Raw genomic sequence first — 20,639 nt, 5'->3', positions numbered from 1 at the left:
TATATATTTGATTTCATGTTGCTGTGTGAGTGTGTATGTGTGTGAGTGTGTTGAGAATTGGACTTAAAAACGATTTTTCTGCTTTAGTCAGTATTTGATTTTTGTTTTCCACTTGTCAGCTTTTTTGGGGACCCTCCTCCACCCCCTGTTCAACAAAATTTGTGCTGTCGTTCCATAGTTGCAGTTAGGGTTTTACACATATGTATAATGTAAGGATACTTTATCTGTATATAACTATAATATGACCTTTATCTCCTGACCCAAATCAAAGTGATTCCGAAATCGCCACGTCCGTGTTTCAAAGAGCATTACGTTTAGTATAAAAAATCATTTTATCGAAAGTATAAAAATCGTATTTAGCCATAGTGTCTCCTCTAGATCTGTCCCTATTTTTGGTTTCATTGCACATCTCGTCCTCGTTATTAAATCTTGGTTTTGTATCTTAACTTTTCGTTTCGTTTCTTTTTTTTGGTTTCTTAGCAAAAGCGGGTGTATCTTCTTCAAGCAGGTATTCGAATGTTACTTGGCAGGATTATTATTTTCCATAGTATATATATATATATATTCTTGTTAAATAGTTTATAAAAGCTTAGTGTGTCGAGTGTGTGTGTGTGGTGTTAGTCTACTTGTCTTAAGTGGATTCGGGTGTTCCAGGTCTGTTTGTTTGTTTGTTTGGTTTTTAATTAGTTGCCTCTGGATTGGTTTGCAGCTAAAATGCTCTGTTATTGTATTATCTGATGCAATATATAGAACTCACATTAGGCGACATTGACGACTTAGCGGACTAGTTAATTAATTACTGGCTGCTCAATAGGTATCTACAATGGAATCCGTACGTTACCAATGGGAATGATATCAAAAATGAGTATTGTAAGTACATAGCTTGTTGTTGCTGCAACAAGTACGTTCACTTGGTTTCCTTCCGGTAATTAAATTAATTAAAGCTTTTTCGTGTGTGATTACTCGTGTGGGTAATGCATACATATATCATACATATGTACTCGTTTATCCGCACATCTTCCTCATAATTGTCTGAATCGAAAACAATCGACGAACCAAGAGACTGGAAATGAAGTCCTATTTACAATTGAATACTTTCTACTTACTCGCTTAGTTACACTTAGTAATTTCATTTCAATCTGATCGGATCGCCTGGAGTTCCTATCTCATCTGGGCTCCTTCGGTTCGTTTAACTAGGCGCTCCTACGACTTATCAATGTCTCGTTAATACAATTACACAATTGAATTGCCACGGATAATCATTCAGTATTGCTAATAACAGTTCCCTCCACTGCATCGTATCGGATCGGATCGGATCGGATGGGATCTACATAGATACGTAGATGGATAGATCCCTTATCTGGATGATCCCGATGCCGGAGGGAGCCCTGATTGGTGCTTCGGCTGGCCGAGACTACGGTTATTGCATAACAACTGGCCAAATGCTAATCCTGCCTAGAATTCAGCTAGTTCCCTTCGGGTTTGCCCGCTGGCATTTGCGCTACTCGTTTGAATTAGATTAAATATCTACGACTAGGTTAAGGTAATAATTCTTTGCTCTGTGGCTCTAATTTATCCAAATCATCATCACATATCAAAAAGTTTACAAAAATTTCACTTTAGCTACGGGTTTGCTCGCCATTCCCCCACCCCTATTCCATTTCCATTTTTTGTTTTTTTTTATAGCGATTACTTAAATGTTTATTACATTTCGTGCGCTTCGAATAAAACAAACAATACAACAATAGGTAGTTACTCTAACGTTACTTGCTGACCCATTACTCCCACCTCCTCGCCTGATAACAACTTATTTGTTATGTCGTTCGTAATGATTAACATAATCAACGTGTTGATATATATATATTTGTTAAATAAATTAGTTCGCTTCGCTCGTGATTTACAGGGATTTGCGTTTCGCTCAGCGCATTATCGACTAACATTGGTTACCATTCTTGGGCTACTTTCGTATTGTGTTTTAGTTGTTTTTTTTTCAGTGTAAGAGTGGGCAGGTTAAAGGCATTTGTTTGGTTTTCATTTCGTTTGTCGTGGTGTTTCCCCTTTGGATTGCAGGTTGCTGCTTTCTCGGATCGCAGTTGGAAGAACTCAGCCGAAGATCCTGAGGCCAGAGTGAGTCTCAGTTCCCTTGATCGATTGAGCAGCAGCGGGAATTGGTGAAATAAACTCAGTACTCAGTAGAGGTGTTCCAATGCGCATACATTGCACATATATGTATATTTATTTTGCGAAAAACCGAAGCGTGATCTCGAGGCTTATTCAAGGTAGTGATATATTTGATGTATGTTAGTTATGCTAGTTACTCGCATATGCTATCAACACAATTGACGAATCCAAACTGATTTTAGAACTAATATTGCTCTTGGTTGGCTTAGAGTTGAATTGTGTCCTTCCTATTCGGTTGCTCGCATAGCCAGTATCTGTATCTGTATCCGTATCTGTATCTGTATCTCTTGTGCTCTAACAACAACAATTCCTTAAAAGCGTATCTTCCGAAACAATAATCGAGTTAAACGATAGGTCAACAGAATATAGTGTCTAATTGATGTAACAATTGCTTTGTGTCCGTTTCCCCTTCGGTTTCCCAGGCGCTCGCTGATATCTGCCCAAGTTGCCTTGGACTTGGTTAGCCGAGAGAATCGGAATCTAGAGTTTAGAATCTAGAGTCTGTAGACTAAGGCTTAAAACAAAAGTGCCTTCGTCCTCCTGATCGGGCCAACTTCAACGTGATTCCCATAATGCTATTTAATTATCAACTTACTATACAAGCTCTCGGCTCCCTCCCCTCCCTTCCCCCTCGGCTTTAATCATTTTTAACAATATCTTCGTCCTTCGAATACAACTTTGAGCCTAAGTTGGGTTCAGCTCAGGTAGATGCCCAGCGGAAAACCTGGCTAGCTCAACGGGGAAATGTTGGGATGCCGGGATGGAGTTGAAAGCCGGTGAAGTTCATTGGGAACCAGTAGTTGTGGCTATCCTGGTTTTCTGCTGAGCATGTAACAACTCTTAGGTAATTATACAAACTTCCAAATCATTTACTTTGGTGTATTGCAAAAATGTGCGAATGTCTGTGTGTGGCTGGTGTGTGTATAAAAATTGTTTACTAACATTTCTGGTTTACGTTTTATCATATATAAATTGTACATTATGAACTTCCACCGAATGATAGGGATTCGTTATGATTCATGATTCTTGACTCGTGTATCGACTGTCGATCGAAATGGAATCTCTTGTTGATATCGCAAATGAGAACAGCGACCAAAAAATAACAGGGATGCAAGCCGCTCGTGATTATATCATTTCATATTTCGTAAGGCTAGTGGTTCGGAATATGTGAAATTACTTTTTAGAAACCAGAATTTAGATACAAATGTTTTAATGCAAGTATTTCGAACTTGAAATCATTTTGGAAAGCTGTTTTGTGGATATGAATTCCAATCCCCACAAGCTTCTGATATCATTCACATGACCCACTAAACCGAACAATGATTGTGAATTCCGAACCCATCCCAATTACCCTTGGCTTGCATCCCTGATCTAAGTTAGCCAGGCACATGTTGGGTCTCCAAGTGGACTGCCACGCCCAGTGTCAGACGTTCTTGGGCGGCTGTGCGGCGGACGAGGAGGAGGAGGAGCTCTTCTGCTGCTGCCTCCTCTCCCGCCAGCGATCGATGGGCGTGTAGCAGCACCGGAAGAAGGGAGGTGCCCTCGTCGCCGAGGAGGAGCTGCTCCCGCTGCAGTTGCTCATCTTGGCCAGCGATTCGACGGTGAGCTCCGTCTGCACCCCACTGGTGGTCAGCCGGGTCTCCGCCTGGTACTCGAACTGGTACCGCGGCGGCGGATGACCAGGATGACCAGGGTGACCAGGGTGACTGGCAACCAGTGGAGGCGGCACGCCCGCCTTGCAGATGACACTGGGCGGCTCCATCTCGTGCAGCTCGAAACTGTTCGAGCTGCTGTTGGTCGAGGGCCGGAACTCGTGGGAGCTGCTCTCGACCATGGCAGTGCGGTATGTGGCGGCAAAGTAGTTTGTCTCCAGGTAGTGGCAGGACTCGAACAGGTAGTCGTCGAACTGGTGCTGCGGCAGGACCAGCGAACTGTCGCCGGAGGAGGCGAACCGCGGACCCAGTCGATGTGACTGCGTGGATGGCGAGGCCGGCGGTGCTGGCGAGGGCGGCGGCATCATGGTGGCCAACGAACTGGACGCCATCGGCGGCCGCTGACCTCTTTGCTTCATATCAACAATTTCTATTTCTTCTATATCACTAAAACTATTCAACTGTTTCAACAAATAATGCACATCATTTCGTTTCGTTTGATTATCCTCGTCGTGGTGGGGATGATCATCGTGGTCGACGACGTCTGCGTCGTCATGGGGATGCCCCGAATCAAGTTGCTCCTCCGTCGCCGTTGCTGGAGTTCTGGGTGCTTGAAGTGTTAATGGAGTGCTGGCAACGGCGTCCGTTCCACGATCCAATCGGGGGTTCCCCTGGAGGCTGCTGATCTGCTTGGTCGCATCATGTTGCTGCTGGTGCTGTTGCAGCTGCAACTGCTGCTGTTGATGCTGCTGCTGCTGTTGGTTCACCAACTCCGGATAGGCCAGGTTGAAGCGCTGCTGCAGTGTGGCACTGCTCAGCTGGGGCAGTCCGGAGTAGTCTACGGCCACTGGTGGTCGCTCCAAAGTGGAGTCTATGATGCGATTGAATTTAGCTAATGCACTGCTCGCTGCTGATGAACTGGATGTTGTGGTGGTGACCTTAGCATTAAGTTGTTCATTGTTAAGAGGCACTGTTGTGACGGTTTCTAGGTCTAGGTCTAGGTCTAGGTCCTCGTCCTCGTCGACATCCTCGTCCACATCATCGATATCGACGCCATCGCGCAACGTTTCCTGCACATTCAGATTGAGATTGAGGTGCAGCTGCTGGCGGAGCAGCAGGCGGCCGGTCTTAGTCTCCACTCCGGGGATATTGGGCGGCGCCAGGGCATCCTGGTGACCACCGCCCAAGCCCCCCCGACCGGCGGCAATCACCGCTGCCGCCCGCTGCTGCGCCAGGTTCGCCTTAGCCAAGTTCTTCTGCAGTATCAGCCGCCTCGACGAAATGATGGCATTATTGTCGCTCCCCCGCGATTACCGGCTGTCGCGGGTGGAGCGAGGCCGCCCCTAACTGGACGTGCTGGCGATCGGCGAGACGGGTGACAGCGGGCTGCGGGCCTGTTCGCGCGGACATCCGGTCAGCGTGATCACCAGCTTCCGGGATCCGGCCTGGTCGCGGTGCTCGCACAGCCAAACGCCCTGCCACGTTCCCAGCGACAGCTTGCCGTCGGTGATCGGGATTGTCAGGGAGCTGCCCAGGAAGCAGGCCTTCACGTGCGCGGGCTGAAAGGATATTGGATTGGTTATTGCAGTGCTCAAAGCAAAACAGAGAACAAGGGTCTCGACTATCAGATACGCCTTAATTCACAGCGGCAGCAGAGAAACTTTTACCGAGATGGATTGAAACTTATTATCAGTGGCTATCCTATGCAATAAGTAACACCAAGAAAAATTTAAAAATGTACAGAATTTACTCGAACAGATTACCTAACTCCAACTATCTAGCCGATATAGCTTTCAGAAACTCAACGCTTATACGGACAGGCATACGGACAAAACGGACTGACAAGGCTAGATTGACGCGACTCGTGATCCTGACCAAGAATAAATTGTTGCTAGCCTATTGTTATATATAATTTCGAATTTAAATTGATTTCTAATGATTAAGGTCTCAGAAGGAGTACTGCTGTGTCCCGCTTAGATATACTCACCATATCGTCGGGTCCCTCGCACGAATGCCTGTAGGGCAAACCTTCGGGAACTATTTTATTCAACATCATCTCCATGTCGTCTCTGCAAGACAATAGTTCAGATGGGATGCATCATCGCCATGTTCACTCACTCACCTGACGTCTGGATCCCAGCTTTCGTTTAGCGCTAAACTCGCCGAGGTGTGAAGAACTGAAAGCACAACAAGCGCAGATACAAAGGCAATTAGTTTTCTGTGGGATTAATAATAATCTTTATGATGATTAGCCCCAGTTATTAGACCATCACGACGAGGCGTTGGCTCCTCCGCTCCATGCATTTTCAATTGAGTTGTAACGCCAATTAGTCAAAATGTATAGCCGCGGGCCCGCACTCGTCGTGTTTGGGTATGCCACTATGATGGGGCATCATGAATTCATCTGGAGTTATGTGACTCGACATGATATGATGCGGCCAATTTAACCGGCCAGGATTTTTCATCAGCTGGAGTGGAAAAGCCAATGAATGTGGGAAGCATATTCCCAAGCATATCGCCTAAAAGCCACTTTAAATATTAGTTTGTGCTCTTCAAATCCTTAATAAAATGGCCTACTTATCCCCAAATTTAAATTCTTGACATACATCAACGGCAAGCCAAAAAAGATTATACAATCGCAGTTTTTCCACTCCCAAAACAGATTTGTTTTGCCATTTTGAAACGGAATTCGTTGACAAAAATTTATGATAGCACCCGGTACGAAACACGAGCATGTTTGGAGTCGAAAATTGAACAATAATTGCCTGCATTTTCGGCGGCGCGCAATTGGCCAGCTGCCAATGCAATGAAAGCCGACTCAAATTGAATATTTAACTCCAAATGCATTTAGTTTCAATAATAGGTAGGTGTATGTAAATACAAATAGCCCGGCGACACGAGAAACACTCGCATTTGCACACTAATTGCGTATTCATGAATAAAAGAGAAAGCTGCTGGCAGCTGGAGAAGCCGAGCGAAAATTAGTTTATTATCAAATCCCAGAGATGTAATTTTCCGGCCCCGAGCAGAGACTTACAAAGTGAATATATGTGGATATGGACACACATGTCCAAGTTCCGATTTTCGAGGGGGCCATGGCGAGGGATGGGGAAACGCAACACCCAACCCACTTTCTTTCTAAATAATTTCCGAGGCGATTATGTCATGTTGAACATGTGTAAATGGCATCAGGAATTTAAACATTACCCACAAACAAAATTTCGGACAATGCAAATGAAAATGAAAATGAAAATGAAACTGAAACCAAACTGACATTTGACGCGGGGAGGGCACAGCAAATTTGCAAATTGATTGCGGGATGGGATTTGATTGAGAATGAGGATGGAAATGGGCCGAGGACGAGAACGAGCACGATGGCGATGGCGATGGCGAGGAGCGAATCTAGACTGCCCCACTTGGTTGGCCTGAAAACATCCATCGATTAGGAGCAGCAGGCATGAAGGAAAAAGTTCACTTATCACCAAGTTGGCCAACCAAGGATGCAAGGATGTCCATGAATCAAGCATAGCAAAAAACACTTATGCATGTTGAAGAAAGGATAATTAGTATAGTAACTTGATGATTTGGTTTGTTCACTATTCATATATATATCTATTAAATATTTATTTGCCACGAGTATTGCTCAGGCTTTCCTCCAAGTGCCCTTAACTTTCGCCGCTTTAAATATGCTAATGGTCCAAGCATAATTGTGAATGTCTGCAATGCAATGCAGCTTTTGAGTGGCATTTGGAGTTCTACCTGTCTCTGTCATCGCCCCGCCAGCCCTCTCTTTCTTTGCCCGCATTCCGTGGACATTTGTGCCGCGTCCCTAGCTCCTTTATCCCCGCTCCAGCTCCACCTCAACTGACGCATCCGCCTGGAATACTCGACTGACACTTTTCCCATTGCGCCAAGCACAGCACATACACCATGCACCATGCACCACACACCATTTGTTCAATGGAACGCGGGCAGGAGGCGTTAAAAAGGCTCCTCCGGAGCATTAAACCGGTGGCCAACCGGAGGACGCCTCTAATATGATTTAGCCATGGGCTTTGTGGTCGCCAACAGGACGAATGGGAGGAGGTGGCTTCCAGGGGTTGGCCTACGACTCCCATGCCAACGAGCCCAGAGCGCTAATAAACGTTCTGCACTGCAAAAAATGCACCACTTCAAGTTGGAAATGAAAAACTATAAATTTTAAACTAATTTAAAGGGTGGGTTATAGTATGAGTACTTCAATTTGCTAGCTTTTCTGTATTCTGTATGTATCAATACATATTTGTTATAATCACTATCATTTCTCTCAGTGCAGCACGCATATTTAAGTAGCAGGTGGCATCGTTTTGGCCGCCTGTTTAGATGTTTAGTTGCCTGTGTGTGGGTGAGAGTGGGAGTGGGTGGCATTGGGTGTCTTCTAGTGGGCGGAGCAGTGCCCGTGTCCTGGGCACATGTAGCAGGCGTTTAGGCACTACAAAAGTTGTTAATGTTTTTAAAGAGGCCTTTTTATTATACAAAGTCAAACATTCTGACGGCACACACAAGCTGGGGCACACACACCCACCCCTACCGCCCAACTGCACACACACACAACCGCAACACACACACACACCAGCGAGGAGTACCCCAGTGTTTAACAATGGACTCAACACAACTCGACTTGACTCAGCTCAGCTCAGCTGGCTGTGTTCATTCATATATTCATGCAAACACGCACCCACACTCAAACACCCCGCACAGCAGCGGACGACGTCCTGCCCCCACTGAGGATAATCAAAAAGGTCCTAGAAGACTACAGGCTGCGAGAAGCGTTTCACTGGTAACTTCAGGAGGATACATATGCTGGGATTGGAGACCATACTTGGACGGATTCAACATATACTAGAGGTCCATGTGGTTATATCATATTTAAGGGAGTTTTTCATACGTTTCACACTTGTACTGGCTAGATCTGTAAAACAGAAGAATCTACTTTAGACGGCTGTTGAATCAAGGCAAATTAAACACTCCAACTTATTAATAAAATATAAACTTATTGAAATTATTGAATTATTAATATTCGTTGCCCAAACCCCATTTTCAAACGTCGGTTATCGAAAATCTTTCAAGAATTTGCCAACAGAAGACCAATCTTCAATGGAACGTTTTTAGAATTTCGATAGAGGGCGCCATTGTTAAGATATCCGGTCTGAATTTTAGCGTTTTTATTTCAGTTTTCAAGTGCTTAAAAATACAATTAAGCAACAATATAAACTTTTTGACATATGAATGCAAAACACACAAAACAAACGAAAGAATTGACCCATTGTAGTATTAAATAAATAATTACTATTTAAAGTTCTATAGATTATCGTTTAAAACAAAGTTGGAAAATGATATTCCTGTCGTCTTCTGGTATTGTGGCCTTAAAACGGATAAAAAGATTTATGTCGATTTCTTTCAAGCTGGCTGAGCTAACAGTTTTTGCCAACAAAAGTGGTCATCAGTCCCATAGTGCACAGTACGCCTTCGAATATCACGTGATGGTTGGGTATGTGTATTACATAATGTAATGCTGAAGGAAATGCCTAAATTTATCAACCTTCTTTTCCATAGCCGTTGAGTTTTGTGCTTATCCCGAGACTCCAGGCCAAAAATCAACGATCACGGAGAGAAATCGGGGCTGCTTTCAATGCCAGGTGCTGGAGAACCGGAAAGAAACCGAGTGAAACTAGTTCAAGCACATAGCGATACGATTAGAAAATGGGAAAAGCGGGCCACAGGAGCACCGGCAGGGAAAACCTTTGGCGTGCCCGTTTTGCATAAATAATATTGATTTATTGGGTAGCGCAGCATTTTGCGGTTCATAAGCGGGCAATTTTAATGCCAAAGGAGCCGAAATGGTGGAATAACGGAATAAGAATAAAGAATAAGCGGAAGCCCAAAGTATGACACACACATGGCACGATTTGTTTTCCTTTTCACTTTTCCCATTTTCGCCGTTTTCCACGTTTTGTTTTTCCTCGTTCGCAGTTTCCCCGTCGTCACGAAAGCGCAAAGAGAAATGACCGAGCACGCCCACACAGAAACATATCCCCCATGCTGAAGGCTCCCAAAACTCCCAGCTCCAACTCCAAGTGCCCCAGCCCAAGTGGTTTCGCTTCTGCTGGCTGTTGATTTATTTGGTGTTGCTCCCCCGCAAAGGACACTCCGGCGAGTCCTTTCCCTCGTGTCGTGTTCCTGCAGCTCTTTCGGTTGGCTGAAAAATATGCTCGGGTTATAAATTGAAGTTGAGCCATTTATATGATCCTGCGATTATGCAGCAAATTGCTATAGAGTGTCCCTTCCCCACTCCCACCACTGAAATCGACTAGTCCTGCGGCTCCACCAAGTCGTCCATGGATGGAATCATCGTAAAGACCTTTAACTTCACGCTTAATGGGCGTGCTACGTAAAATACAAATGTTTCTCTTGTTTTAAGGAATTTGGAATTTAAGGGACTTCTTCATTAAACTGAAAGACAGAAGAATCTGCAAGACTTATCCTGATAAATAGGTATCTATATTGTATTGTATCAACGTGGACTTCCTGCGAATCCAGTCCAGTCCGTATGTGTGGGATTGGGCGAACCCCAAACAAATCATTAACTGCCCCTAGGCAATTAGCTTGCCCCAGGCCAGAAGTATAAATACACATACCGCCATGGTGACTCCGAGGTCTCCTCCACATTGGGGTTACGGTAGCCCCATTGGGGCACTCTGCGGTCAGTGGGGTTCGGTTCTATAAGCGGACGACCTTCCTTTCCTGCCGCACATATGAATATTAATAAAAAGGGAAACGGGAAAAGGAACCAGGCTATGGAGGGGAAATATTTGCCCGGCTCAGGTGGAAAAGTCGGTGCCCGGGTGGATATATCATTTTTAGCGTTTCCCTGCATTCCATTACTCTTTGTTGTGTTTAACAAGTTACCTTTACATTTGGCTTACACTTTTGTGTATTTGTGATTTGTGTGTCATCTTGTCTGTTGTTTGTGCTTTTCCCCATAGAAACAACGGGGGGTGGGGCGGCGGGAAATGGGGGCTATTGAGGTCAATAGTAAAAGACAACAACATATGGCAAGGTTGCTTTGAAATTATTTTCCCTTTTTTTTCCCTCGAAATTAACTTTTTTGCTGCCTTCCTTGGGACCGAAAAGCCGAAGAGGAGCTGCCTCCCTTTTGCTTGCATTTTCCTACTCTTTTGCATTAAATCGGTGCGCAGAGGGGGGAGGGGAGGGGTTCTCGGGCTCCCCTCAGTAAAGTGTGTCTAATTAGGAAGTCCTTTTAAGAAAATCAATAAACATGTCTTGACCTCAATTAGATTCCGCTTACAGTTCACAAAACAATACACGTACAGTGAGCACCCCAGACAACAAACACGCACACAGCATGGGCGGCGAGGGGGGTTGGCTGGGGAAGGGGCAAGGGGATAGGGGCAGGGACACACGTGCTTCTGATTTGGCAAAAGAAATATAAAAAAGGAGAGAGCACGAGCGAGCGAGAGCGAAGGTTCGTAATAATAAAGACCTGCCTGCAATGTGCTGGCTAAGAGGATTTGTGTGAGCCACACTGAAAGAAATTGTTGCAGCTGATACACAATAGTTTTAATCCTCTGGCTTTAAAACAATCATTACTATTTAAATATAATTTTTACAAACAATCTATTTGGCTAAGTAATCGCAAGTAGACAAACATTTAGTGATTCGTCGAAAGCGTAACATTTGGCTTTATTTTAATATACAAATAAAGAAATCCTTCCACTTTTAGGAAATATATAAATCAATAAATTATAAATCGCCCACACCAGTCAAAAACAGTCTTTCATGCTTAAAGATGTAGAAGTGCAATAGAGACTTTTGAATCGTGGAGTGGTGGAGTTCACAGCATTTATAAGGACAGACAGACGGACAAAACGAGAAACGGACAACGGAAGGACATGGTCAGTTCCACTCGGCTAGTGATCCTGATCAAAAACGTATATGCGTTACATTTGCCTCTCTGGCACACTACTCAACAAATCTAGTATATCCTTTTACTCTACGAGTATTTAGCATAGCATTTTATACAAAATATTATAACGCTTCATATCTAACTCTTTGGAATTGAAGAAAAAATATTTCTACCCGTGCACAGGCATGGAACTGGAGGCTGACATGGAGGTAGCAAATCGCAGTGAGGAGGGGCTAAAAAAGTTTGCCTCGAGCACTCACACGCCATAGCCACAGACCATGACATGCAGACATGAGCGACGACTGCGACCAAGACGACGATTGCTTTTCACTTTAGTCAGGCCAACTCCCGGCTAAGACCCCCTCCTCTTCCCCTCGCAGCCAGCGCTTTATGATACGATTTTATTTATTTGCCCAGGCCAAAACGAGACGGCCAGAGAGAGAGAGGGAGACAGAAAGCCACAGGATGGAGGAACGGAGCGCGTCCTGGCATTGTAATGCGAACTGTCAACAAGAAGCTGCCTCCAAGGCAGCCAACTACGGAGGTTGTTTCTCTGTTTGCACTGCCTGCTCATCGTCTTAGTGCTATACTGGCGTACACTGTGAGAAAAACAGTTCAAATGAATTTGACCTTTTTAGAACCCCAAAAAGTTTAAAAGCTTACTGACAATGTGGTCAAAACTAACTTATTTTGTATGTCCTAAGAATCTTTTTAAAGAAAATGCTAGAAATAAGAACTGGAGAATGCGGTATTGTCGAGTGCCTCGACTACCAGATACCCGCTACTCAGCTAAAGGGCGAAGGAGATGGAGAAATGCAAGAAGAAAAGCGAATACGATGGGTGCCTATATAGTAGATTATGTGGAAGAAAGCGCTTTCGAAACAATAAAACATATATTTCCTCGATCAGGAGCAAATGTCGATTCGATCTGGCCTTGTCCGTTGGTCCGTATGAACGTCGAGAACTCGGGAACTATATAAGCTAGAAATTTCAGGTTAAAACTGGCTGCTTTAGTGACAATTTTACGAATTTTGTCCCAAGCTGAGTACATAATAGTCGAGCAAATCGGCTTTATCGTTCTATGTTGTTTTTAATAAATTGTCTAATTCGAATAACAACAAGCAGATTTAAGGTAAGGTAAAATAAATTTCAGTTTGAAACTGAAGCTGTGTTAATGTGAAAGCTTTTGCAGTTAATGGGAGTTTAATTAGGCGTTGCGATGATTTTAAACACACCTGTGTTGCGTAGGAGTCACTGTGCTTACTCCCAACTTTCTTATTTTGATAGTATTCGAGATTTCGACATTCATACAGATACGAATATATATATCTAATCGAGTCGGCGTTATCTTCTACCTGTTACATCCATTTCAGCTCTGAGATACTGCTCTATTTCACTAGAAATACTATTCTGCCAGTCATTATGTACGATAATTTCAAAGCCTGCATAGTTATTTCCAGTGCATCTGCTGTCCGCAGAGGATGAAGGCGGGGATTCCATGCGAGAATTAGTGTGCGAAGAGCAGCCACGGCAGCGCAGGAAAAGAAATACTTTGCAGAACTGCAATCCGGAGATTATTGCGAGTGCATTCCGAGGAGTGGAATATAAAACTTGAACAGGGACTCAAATCGCTTGGCGTCTGATGTGTGAAGACATCCTGTCGAGCGAGATATTGCACTTGAGGTCCGAGGCTTAAAGATGCCGTTGATTTACGGACATCGCAATCGCACTTTTAATCCTTGTTTGTCCTAAAGTATCTCAAGTGATTCATTCATAACTAATTTCTTCTACAAGACATTTCAGAATTGAAATTTATTCAAGCACATTAAATTGGCAAGTCCTGCTGGATGTGGGTCATAGGCAGAGCCACACGTTTTGGTCACCCAAAAGTCGGACTATATTCGAATGTCAATCGCAATTTTCGGGGTTCCAGCGAAGGACACAAAGCAGTGACCGGGCCAAGTCAGTTAGTTTATCTGGGTAGTTTAACCCAGTTACTGACTAGTACAAATTAGCAGGAGCAGCCGCCCATTCAAATGCTGCCATCCTGCAAGTTTCGGCAGCTCCTCTGCCGAATCCAACGACAATTTGTGCTGATTTGGTATGCAAGTTCTACATTTCGCTGTTTGTCAAACTAAACTTTCAGCTAAATGCAAACGCCTTGGCCATAGCCAGATTCCCCCCGAGAAATACAATCCGCACAAGAAAATGTAATGTCAGGAAACACCCACCCCTTATGGGTGGCTTTTTCTGCGGGATTAAAGTACCGTACTCCCTCCCACTCTGCTTCCTAGTTGTGAATCGCTTTTCGAAGTGTAAGAATCGACAGGGAGCGGAATAAGATGGATGCGATGGAAATGAGGGGGTGGCTGAAAATATTGAAGAGCGCTTTTCCAGCTGCCACCCCACGATTAACTGACATTTGAGCCTTGGATTCCGGATAATCACTTGGGAGGGCCGCCAGAAAGGTGCCAGGATGTGCTAAATGGCCAAAGAGGAACCCTACCAGCGAAAACTTGGTAACCGATACGATTTTGGAAGGAATTTTGCGGCAGAGCACCGAATATAATTAGCTCGACCATTTCGAAAGCAATGTGGTAATAGAACTTAAGATCATGTTATTTGAAGTTCATTAAAGTTACTCACTTTGCATGTGACACAATCCCACTGAGAAGTGCGCCAGCTCCGGCATCTGTCGGAGTATCTCCTCGGTGACCAGGTGGACGCCGCGGTGCTGCGGCCTCAGGTTGATCTTGCGCTGAAACCAGGCGGAGCCGATCTGCAGCCCCACGATCGCATTGCCATCCGCTCCGGCACCGGCGACAGCGCCTCCTCCACCTCGTCCGCCGCCACCGCGATGGTTGGCAGAGGCCATGGTGCTGTTGGAGCTGCTGCTCCGGATGTTGCTGTTCCGGCTGACGCTCTGCTTGACCCCGCCTCCACCGCTGCCGCCGCCGCCGCCTCCTCCTCCGCCGGCGCTGCCAGCTCCACCGCTGCCACTGGTCGCTTTCGTTGTGCCGGCGTGTGGATTACTGCTGCTACTGCGACGTCGCTGGCCGCTTCGTCCGCCGCTCCTCTGGTGGCCTGGAGCAGTTCCTGATACCGCGCCCGCTCCCGATCCTTGTCCCGATCCCGATCCTGCAGCGGCGGCAGCAGCAGCAGCGGCGGCGGCGGCTGTGGACGTCGATGGTTTTGTGGACGACGTTGTGGCTTCTCCGCTACCCGGACGCACTCACAGGCTCACGCTCACGCACACGCAGACGCACACTTGGCACACTTAAAGCACTGGGCACACTGGCAGGATTTAAGGACTCGAGGACGAGCGCTCGACTCCCACAAGTTGTTGACTTTTGCACTGGTTTTCACTCCGGATTGGATTTCACTTTTGGCCTTTCGACCTTTTTCCGGCTTAATTTATTCTGTTATTGCCACTTGTATACGTTATCAGCAACTGCAAAAGAAAAGGGAGACACAGAGAACTATTGGTTAGATATTGTACTGTGGTATTGGTCAGGTATCAGATAATACTTATACTAAGTAATGAAGCTATTTTAAGTACAGAAAAAGGATGAGAAATCAAAATAAATTAATGGTGGACAAGTTCTATTAATCATAAGTGGTAAGCATCCAAGCGTTAATGAGCAACTAAATGGAAGTGGTCTTTACTGACCAGTCAGCCCCAAGTGCGATCTCTCCCTAAACAACCTTTTATGGCTCCACAGAACCTGACTAGCTCACATAAATCAAATATTAGTGTTTGGGCGGCTGCTGCAGTTTGGCTGTGTGGCATCATCCCATCCTATAGTAGGTAGTTGCCACTGGGGGCACTGAAACCCAGAGTACGAGCACTGGAGCGCCCACAATCAACAAGTTTTTAATTGCCAAGTGCAAACAGCAAGCAAGATTGTTTTGGTTATCAATGAGCCAGAGGTAGTAGAGGTGACCCTTCAAACATTTGGTCACGGGCCATAATAGTGTGCTTCGATTGGATTGCTCCAACTGGCTGGTTGGTTGGGCTGGGATTTTGTGCAAAATGAGTGATTTATATACACCTATATACACGTTTATATACATACTAATGTAAGGTAATAACTTTAACCGAGAGATGTTTTGTGTGAGAGACTAGATTGCGTAGAAACTGACGGACAGACGATCGGACAACAGATGGACATGGCTATATCGACTGTTGATATCCGTATCAAGGATAAATGTAGTTACTGTAAAAATTCCCCCTTTTGATTTTGGATCGTATGGCTTAAGCAATCTGTTGTTTCAAGGAACCTCCGCAGAAGCAGTCGCACGGCAGCGGCATTCGGAAAGTGGAGTAAAATTTGAAGCGGCATAATGAGCACGTGTCGCCCAAGTGGGCCAAAAGGGGGCGGGCAAGGGCCAGTTGGGTGGATGGGTGGTTGGTAGGCTTTTGGGGGTGACAAGGACATGGGACTGTTGGGCCGGGAAAGCGTTCGTGCGAAATGGAAAACGAGACGACGCAGGATAGACAACCGTTGCATTACAGACACATGACATCAAGGAAAACGCTGTTTAAGAATCCCTCTTCCTCCACACACACACACTCACTCGCACTCACTCACACACACGCAGCTCTCAAGTTGAGTGCACTCACATAACGAAGCAATCGAAATGCATTTGAATCGGGGAAAACGGGGAAGGCGTAGAAAATGGGAGCACGGAGATGGAAGCCACAGCTGCTGCAAAGGAAAACCACGACGAGTGTGAGTGATTTCTGGTGTCGGCATTTGGGTAAGCAGTAAAACACTAAAACGAGGAAGTGCAAAAAGAAAAGGCCAGGCCCACAGACCCCCAAAAAAGAAGGGGTAACCCTCGCCACAAAAACGATTTGCACGACACTAAAGGCGCTGGAAATAGAAAAAAAAATAAAAGCCGCCAAATAGAGATGAGCCCCGGGCGAAGCCAAGTTGTTACCATATCGGGATTGGACAGACATTCTTCAGAATTCTTCTTAAAGGAATTAGTTTCTATAAGCGTAGATCCAAGAGAACACATGTGGTAATGTAAACTGAAAACAACAAGTTCGGTTAAAATGCACAACATATGGTTATTTTGATATTTAATTAAATATAGACACTACAGCTACTAGGTGTAAGTTCTGGGTCCAAAATGTTGCCGGAATATATTTGGAAAGAGATTAGTTCGCTCTCATCTCTGGCAGACCGAACAGTGAACTGGGAAACGGAAGGCGTGTCATCTGGTTCACAGCAGCAACTAAAACAACCACAACAACTACAGATACAGGAGGAGCCGAGGAACAAGAACAACAACCACGGGAGGGGATGCGCGTTGAGGACGCGGCCAGGTAAAGGTCCTTTATTCCTTTTACGGGGCCACTGTTCAAATTTGCATATGCTTTAAATATTTAATGTAATTCAAGAAGAGGAGACAGCAGCGCCAACAAGAATCTGGCAATTGGACAAAGCCCGGCCGGGCATAATCCAATTGGACTGGCAAACAGAGCCGCTCTCCCGTTGGATTTCCCAACAGAAGGAAAGAAAGAACACATGAGTGCTCGCGTTTTTGGCAAAAAATCAATTCTCCACGTGATGGCCAAGCGCAGTTTTTTGGCGATTCACAGAGCGGTCATCAACACCTCGACCTCAACGCATTTCTGGCTTCGTTTTTGGGGCTGCTAATTATTGACATAACAAATGTGGTGGTGGAGCTTCTACCACGCTCTCCGCACTAACACATGCGCAACACAATGAATATTCCGATGACAGCACACGCGAAATTGCCTAAAACAAAAGGAACAGCCGCGAATTCGGGAGCTCGGCGTTTTCGGCGCTTTGCTGCCCGGAAAATTGGGAATCGAAGCACGTAGGCATAAAACTTAAATGCACTTAATTACATTTAATTTGCCGAGCCTGCTGCGCTGCCTTTGTTGTATTTTACGACTGATTTCAACCGCATCCACTGACTTGTGGGGAGAGTAAACTTTATAGAGCCCACGACATTCGACGTCGAACACAGTGCGCTGTCACTTTGGTTCGACGTATTCGTTTGAGTTGGCACTGAACATCTGATTGGATCCCGAGGTGAAGTGTGCGAGGCAACGGCACGATGCTGCTCGTTTGGGTCGTCCGCAAGCGGCGCTTGCGCTAGAGGAGCACAGATATAGGGCCCGCAGCACGAAATTCACCTTCGCACGCTTTTCACAGTATTTTCGGTATTTAATTTAAACATCGTTAGCCGTGCAGTATTTTTAATTAGCTAAAGTTTAGTAACTAAACTTATCGGCAAACTAACTTGAATTAGGAATTATTGGGGCGTAGTTCTCGTAAATTATTTCATTTCTAGAAAATGTTTCAATTTCAAAGATAATTTGCATAATAATGATTATAATTAGAAGATTATGGATTTTTTTTTAATATTTTGTTTTTATGCCTAAACACACAATTTTTACAGTAATTTTCTTTTGCTAATGTGACGTCACGTCGCGCCTCTTAGTTCGACGTCAACCCATACATACATGTTCCCCATTCGTAGACACCAACACAAGCGAAGAGTACATTCACGTTTTTCATTCAAACTTTACTCGAACAGCCTTTTTGGTTCGACGCCACTCTGCGAAAAGTCCGAACTACAGAGAAAATTGCCCTAGTCGGGCGCCTATTTTAAACTTGTTACTGCCGACGAAATGTATTCCAAATTAAAGTGGATACCATCCAAAAGTAGTCGTAAAATGGCGTGCTATTAAGCTAAAGTACATATAAGATCAAGCAAAATATCAACTGTTTGACTAGTGGAATTGAAGCAATATTTTTCATTTTTATGTTAAGTTGCAATAGACCTCCGATAATTTAAAAGAATTAAAAATCTTATAATCAAGAGCAATACTTAAGAAACACATTATCTACACCAAAGTCCATTAGACCAAGGAAATGGCTCAACAAGTAAAACTTGCATCAGAAACCCAGAGTGACAACCCAAAAACACTTTGAATATAACGAGTTAATTAATTAATTAAAAAAATAATTTAACATTCTTAAGTAATTCCTAGTGGAAAGGAGCGTAGGTGGCATTATTGAAATACCGACTTCAGAATAAATGAAATATCTTTTATTTTTACTACTTTATTCTTTATTCTTTATTCTAATTATAAAAGTTAAAAGTTTATTTCAATGTACAAAATCAGAAGGCTTTAATAACAAAAACGTTCAATTTTTCTAATTTAAATTTGGGTTTAGTTTTCAATTTTAAAACGAGCATGTAAGTTTACTTTCAGATAGAGAGCTTGGATATTATATATTATATTACTAAACGACAGTATTATAAATTATAATTCACAAAGGAAAAAAGAGTTCTGATGGTTAAATCGAAGTCTGTTGTCCTTCTGATATACAAAAACCTATCGAAACTATCGCGGACTTTGCGGTAATTTTGCAATGCACATTAAATCAAGAAAAATCCAAACAATAAAACTTAAATATAGGTGAATACTCTATAACTAGGCCTCCCGAGGAGGAAACCCAATTGAATGGCTAGCGCTGCCAATCGAATATCGATTATTTGGCGGCGATAGGCGTGCAACGTTTGGCGGTCAAAACAAAAGCGCTGGAGTGTGCATTCTATGGGTTTTGATGGACTTTATGTTTGGCGTGTGTGGCTCGAACAAACGAAAAGCGGTGCTTACTTTGCTGATTTGGTGATTAATATTGATTTGTGGATAATATGCGTCTAATTGCAGTGGCGCTTGCAGGTGCTGGAGATCTTTGCTCTTTGATCTGTGTCTGAATCTGTATCTGAATCTGAATCTCTATCTGAATCTGAATCTGAGTCAGACTTGTGGAGATTCACAGCGTGGGTGGGCGCGAAGTAGGCTGGTGGAGGTGCTGACGCTGCTGCTGTTGCCCGGGAATATAGCTAATGCCAACCCCGGAATCGCCGGAGTTGGAGCCGGAAGCGGAGACGGAATCGGTTATGGAATCGGTCTTGGAACTGGAGCCGGAGTCTAGATCTCTGGGCATTTTGGGGCCTAAGTTGTTGCCTTCCTCTTGCGGGCAAACAACGAAGTGGCAACAAAAACAAGAACTACGAATCGCCTCCGAATATAACGTCTGTCGTTACACTCGTTACTCGTATTCGTTTTCGTTTTCCTTTCCTTTTTCCTCTTTTTTTATGTGGCCAATTCACAGAATGTACATTTTTTACACCTTTCACACACACCCACGCACTTTACGCTCACGCTCGCACATTTTGGCCCGATTTTTCGCACACAGCAAGTTGAGCAATTTGTTGTACTTTCTGCTTTATTTTATACGCGACTATTGGAGGTGCATATGCATTGCATTTGCATATATGTACATATAGGTTTTTACACGACCCTCTTCGATTTTCGCTCAACAGATTTCTGATTGGGAATTTTTCAGCTGCACGACGTTACCGTTACCAAATGGGCGACTCCTCCCATTCGGAGCCACATGGGCACAGTTCTGCTGCATGGGGCATGCTTTTTTCACAGCTACACAGCGACTCCTTGCGAAGGGGCGTGTCGGGGTCTTCCGGGGGGCTGCGGGCCCAATTCTTATGGCCTTTCGCCTTGTCTCTGCCTCGTTTTTCAATAAAACTTCATGGCCCTATTACATATGTACTCCGCACACTCACACACACTCGGAACTGGCACTCACTAGCACACACACACTGGCACCACTGGCACTGGCACTGGCCCGAGCCCGACTCAATTCGATTTCGCCTCGATTCGATCCGAAGGATAATGCCACAGCGGGGATATATGCTCCATCCGATTCGCAATATAATCGCCCCTCGGTTTCGATTTTCCCCCAGTGTTCCTCTGCTTGGGTTGG

The 20,639-nt window shown here is 44.6% G+C and overlaps 1 protein-coding gene across 1 annotated transcript; it reads right to left on the bottom strand.

Moving 5' to 3' along the window:
• Nucleotides 1–3,572: 3,572 nt before the first annotated feature.
• On the bottom strand, nt 3,573–20,490 carry LOC6618151. The gene is given in 5 exon segments (XM_032720209.1): nt 3,573–5,392; nt 5,821–5,902; nt 5,956–6,010; nt 14,446–15,250; nt 19,469–20,490. Coding segments are annotated over 4 exon segments (2,154 nt in total). The 5' UTR covers nt 14,675–15,250; nt 19,469–20,490; the 3' UTR covers nt 3,573–3,604.
• Between the last annotated feature and the right edge of the window lie 149 nt (nt 20,491–20,639).

Source organism: Drosophila sechellia, chromosome 2L (assembly GCF_004382195.2).
Source record: "Drosophila sechellia strain sech25 chromosome 2L, ASM438219v1, whole genome shotgun sequence".
Lineage (NCBI taxonomy): Eukaryota > Metazoa > Arthropoda > Insecta > Diptera > Drosophilidae > Drosophila > Drosophila sechellia.
Note: the sequence above shows the minus strand (reverse complement) of the source record. Positions and strands in the feature narration are given on the sequence as shown.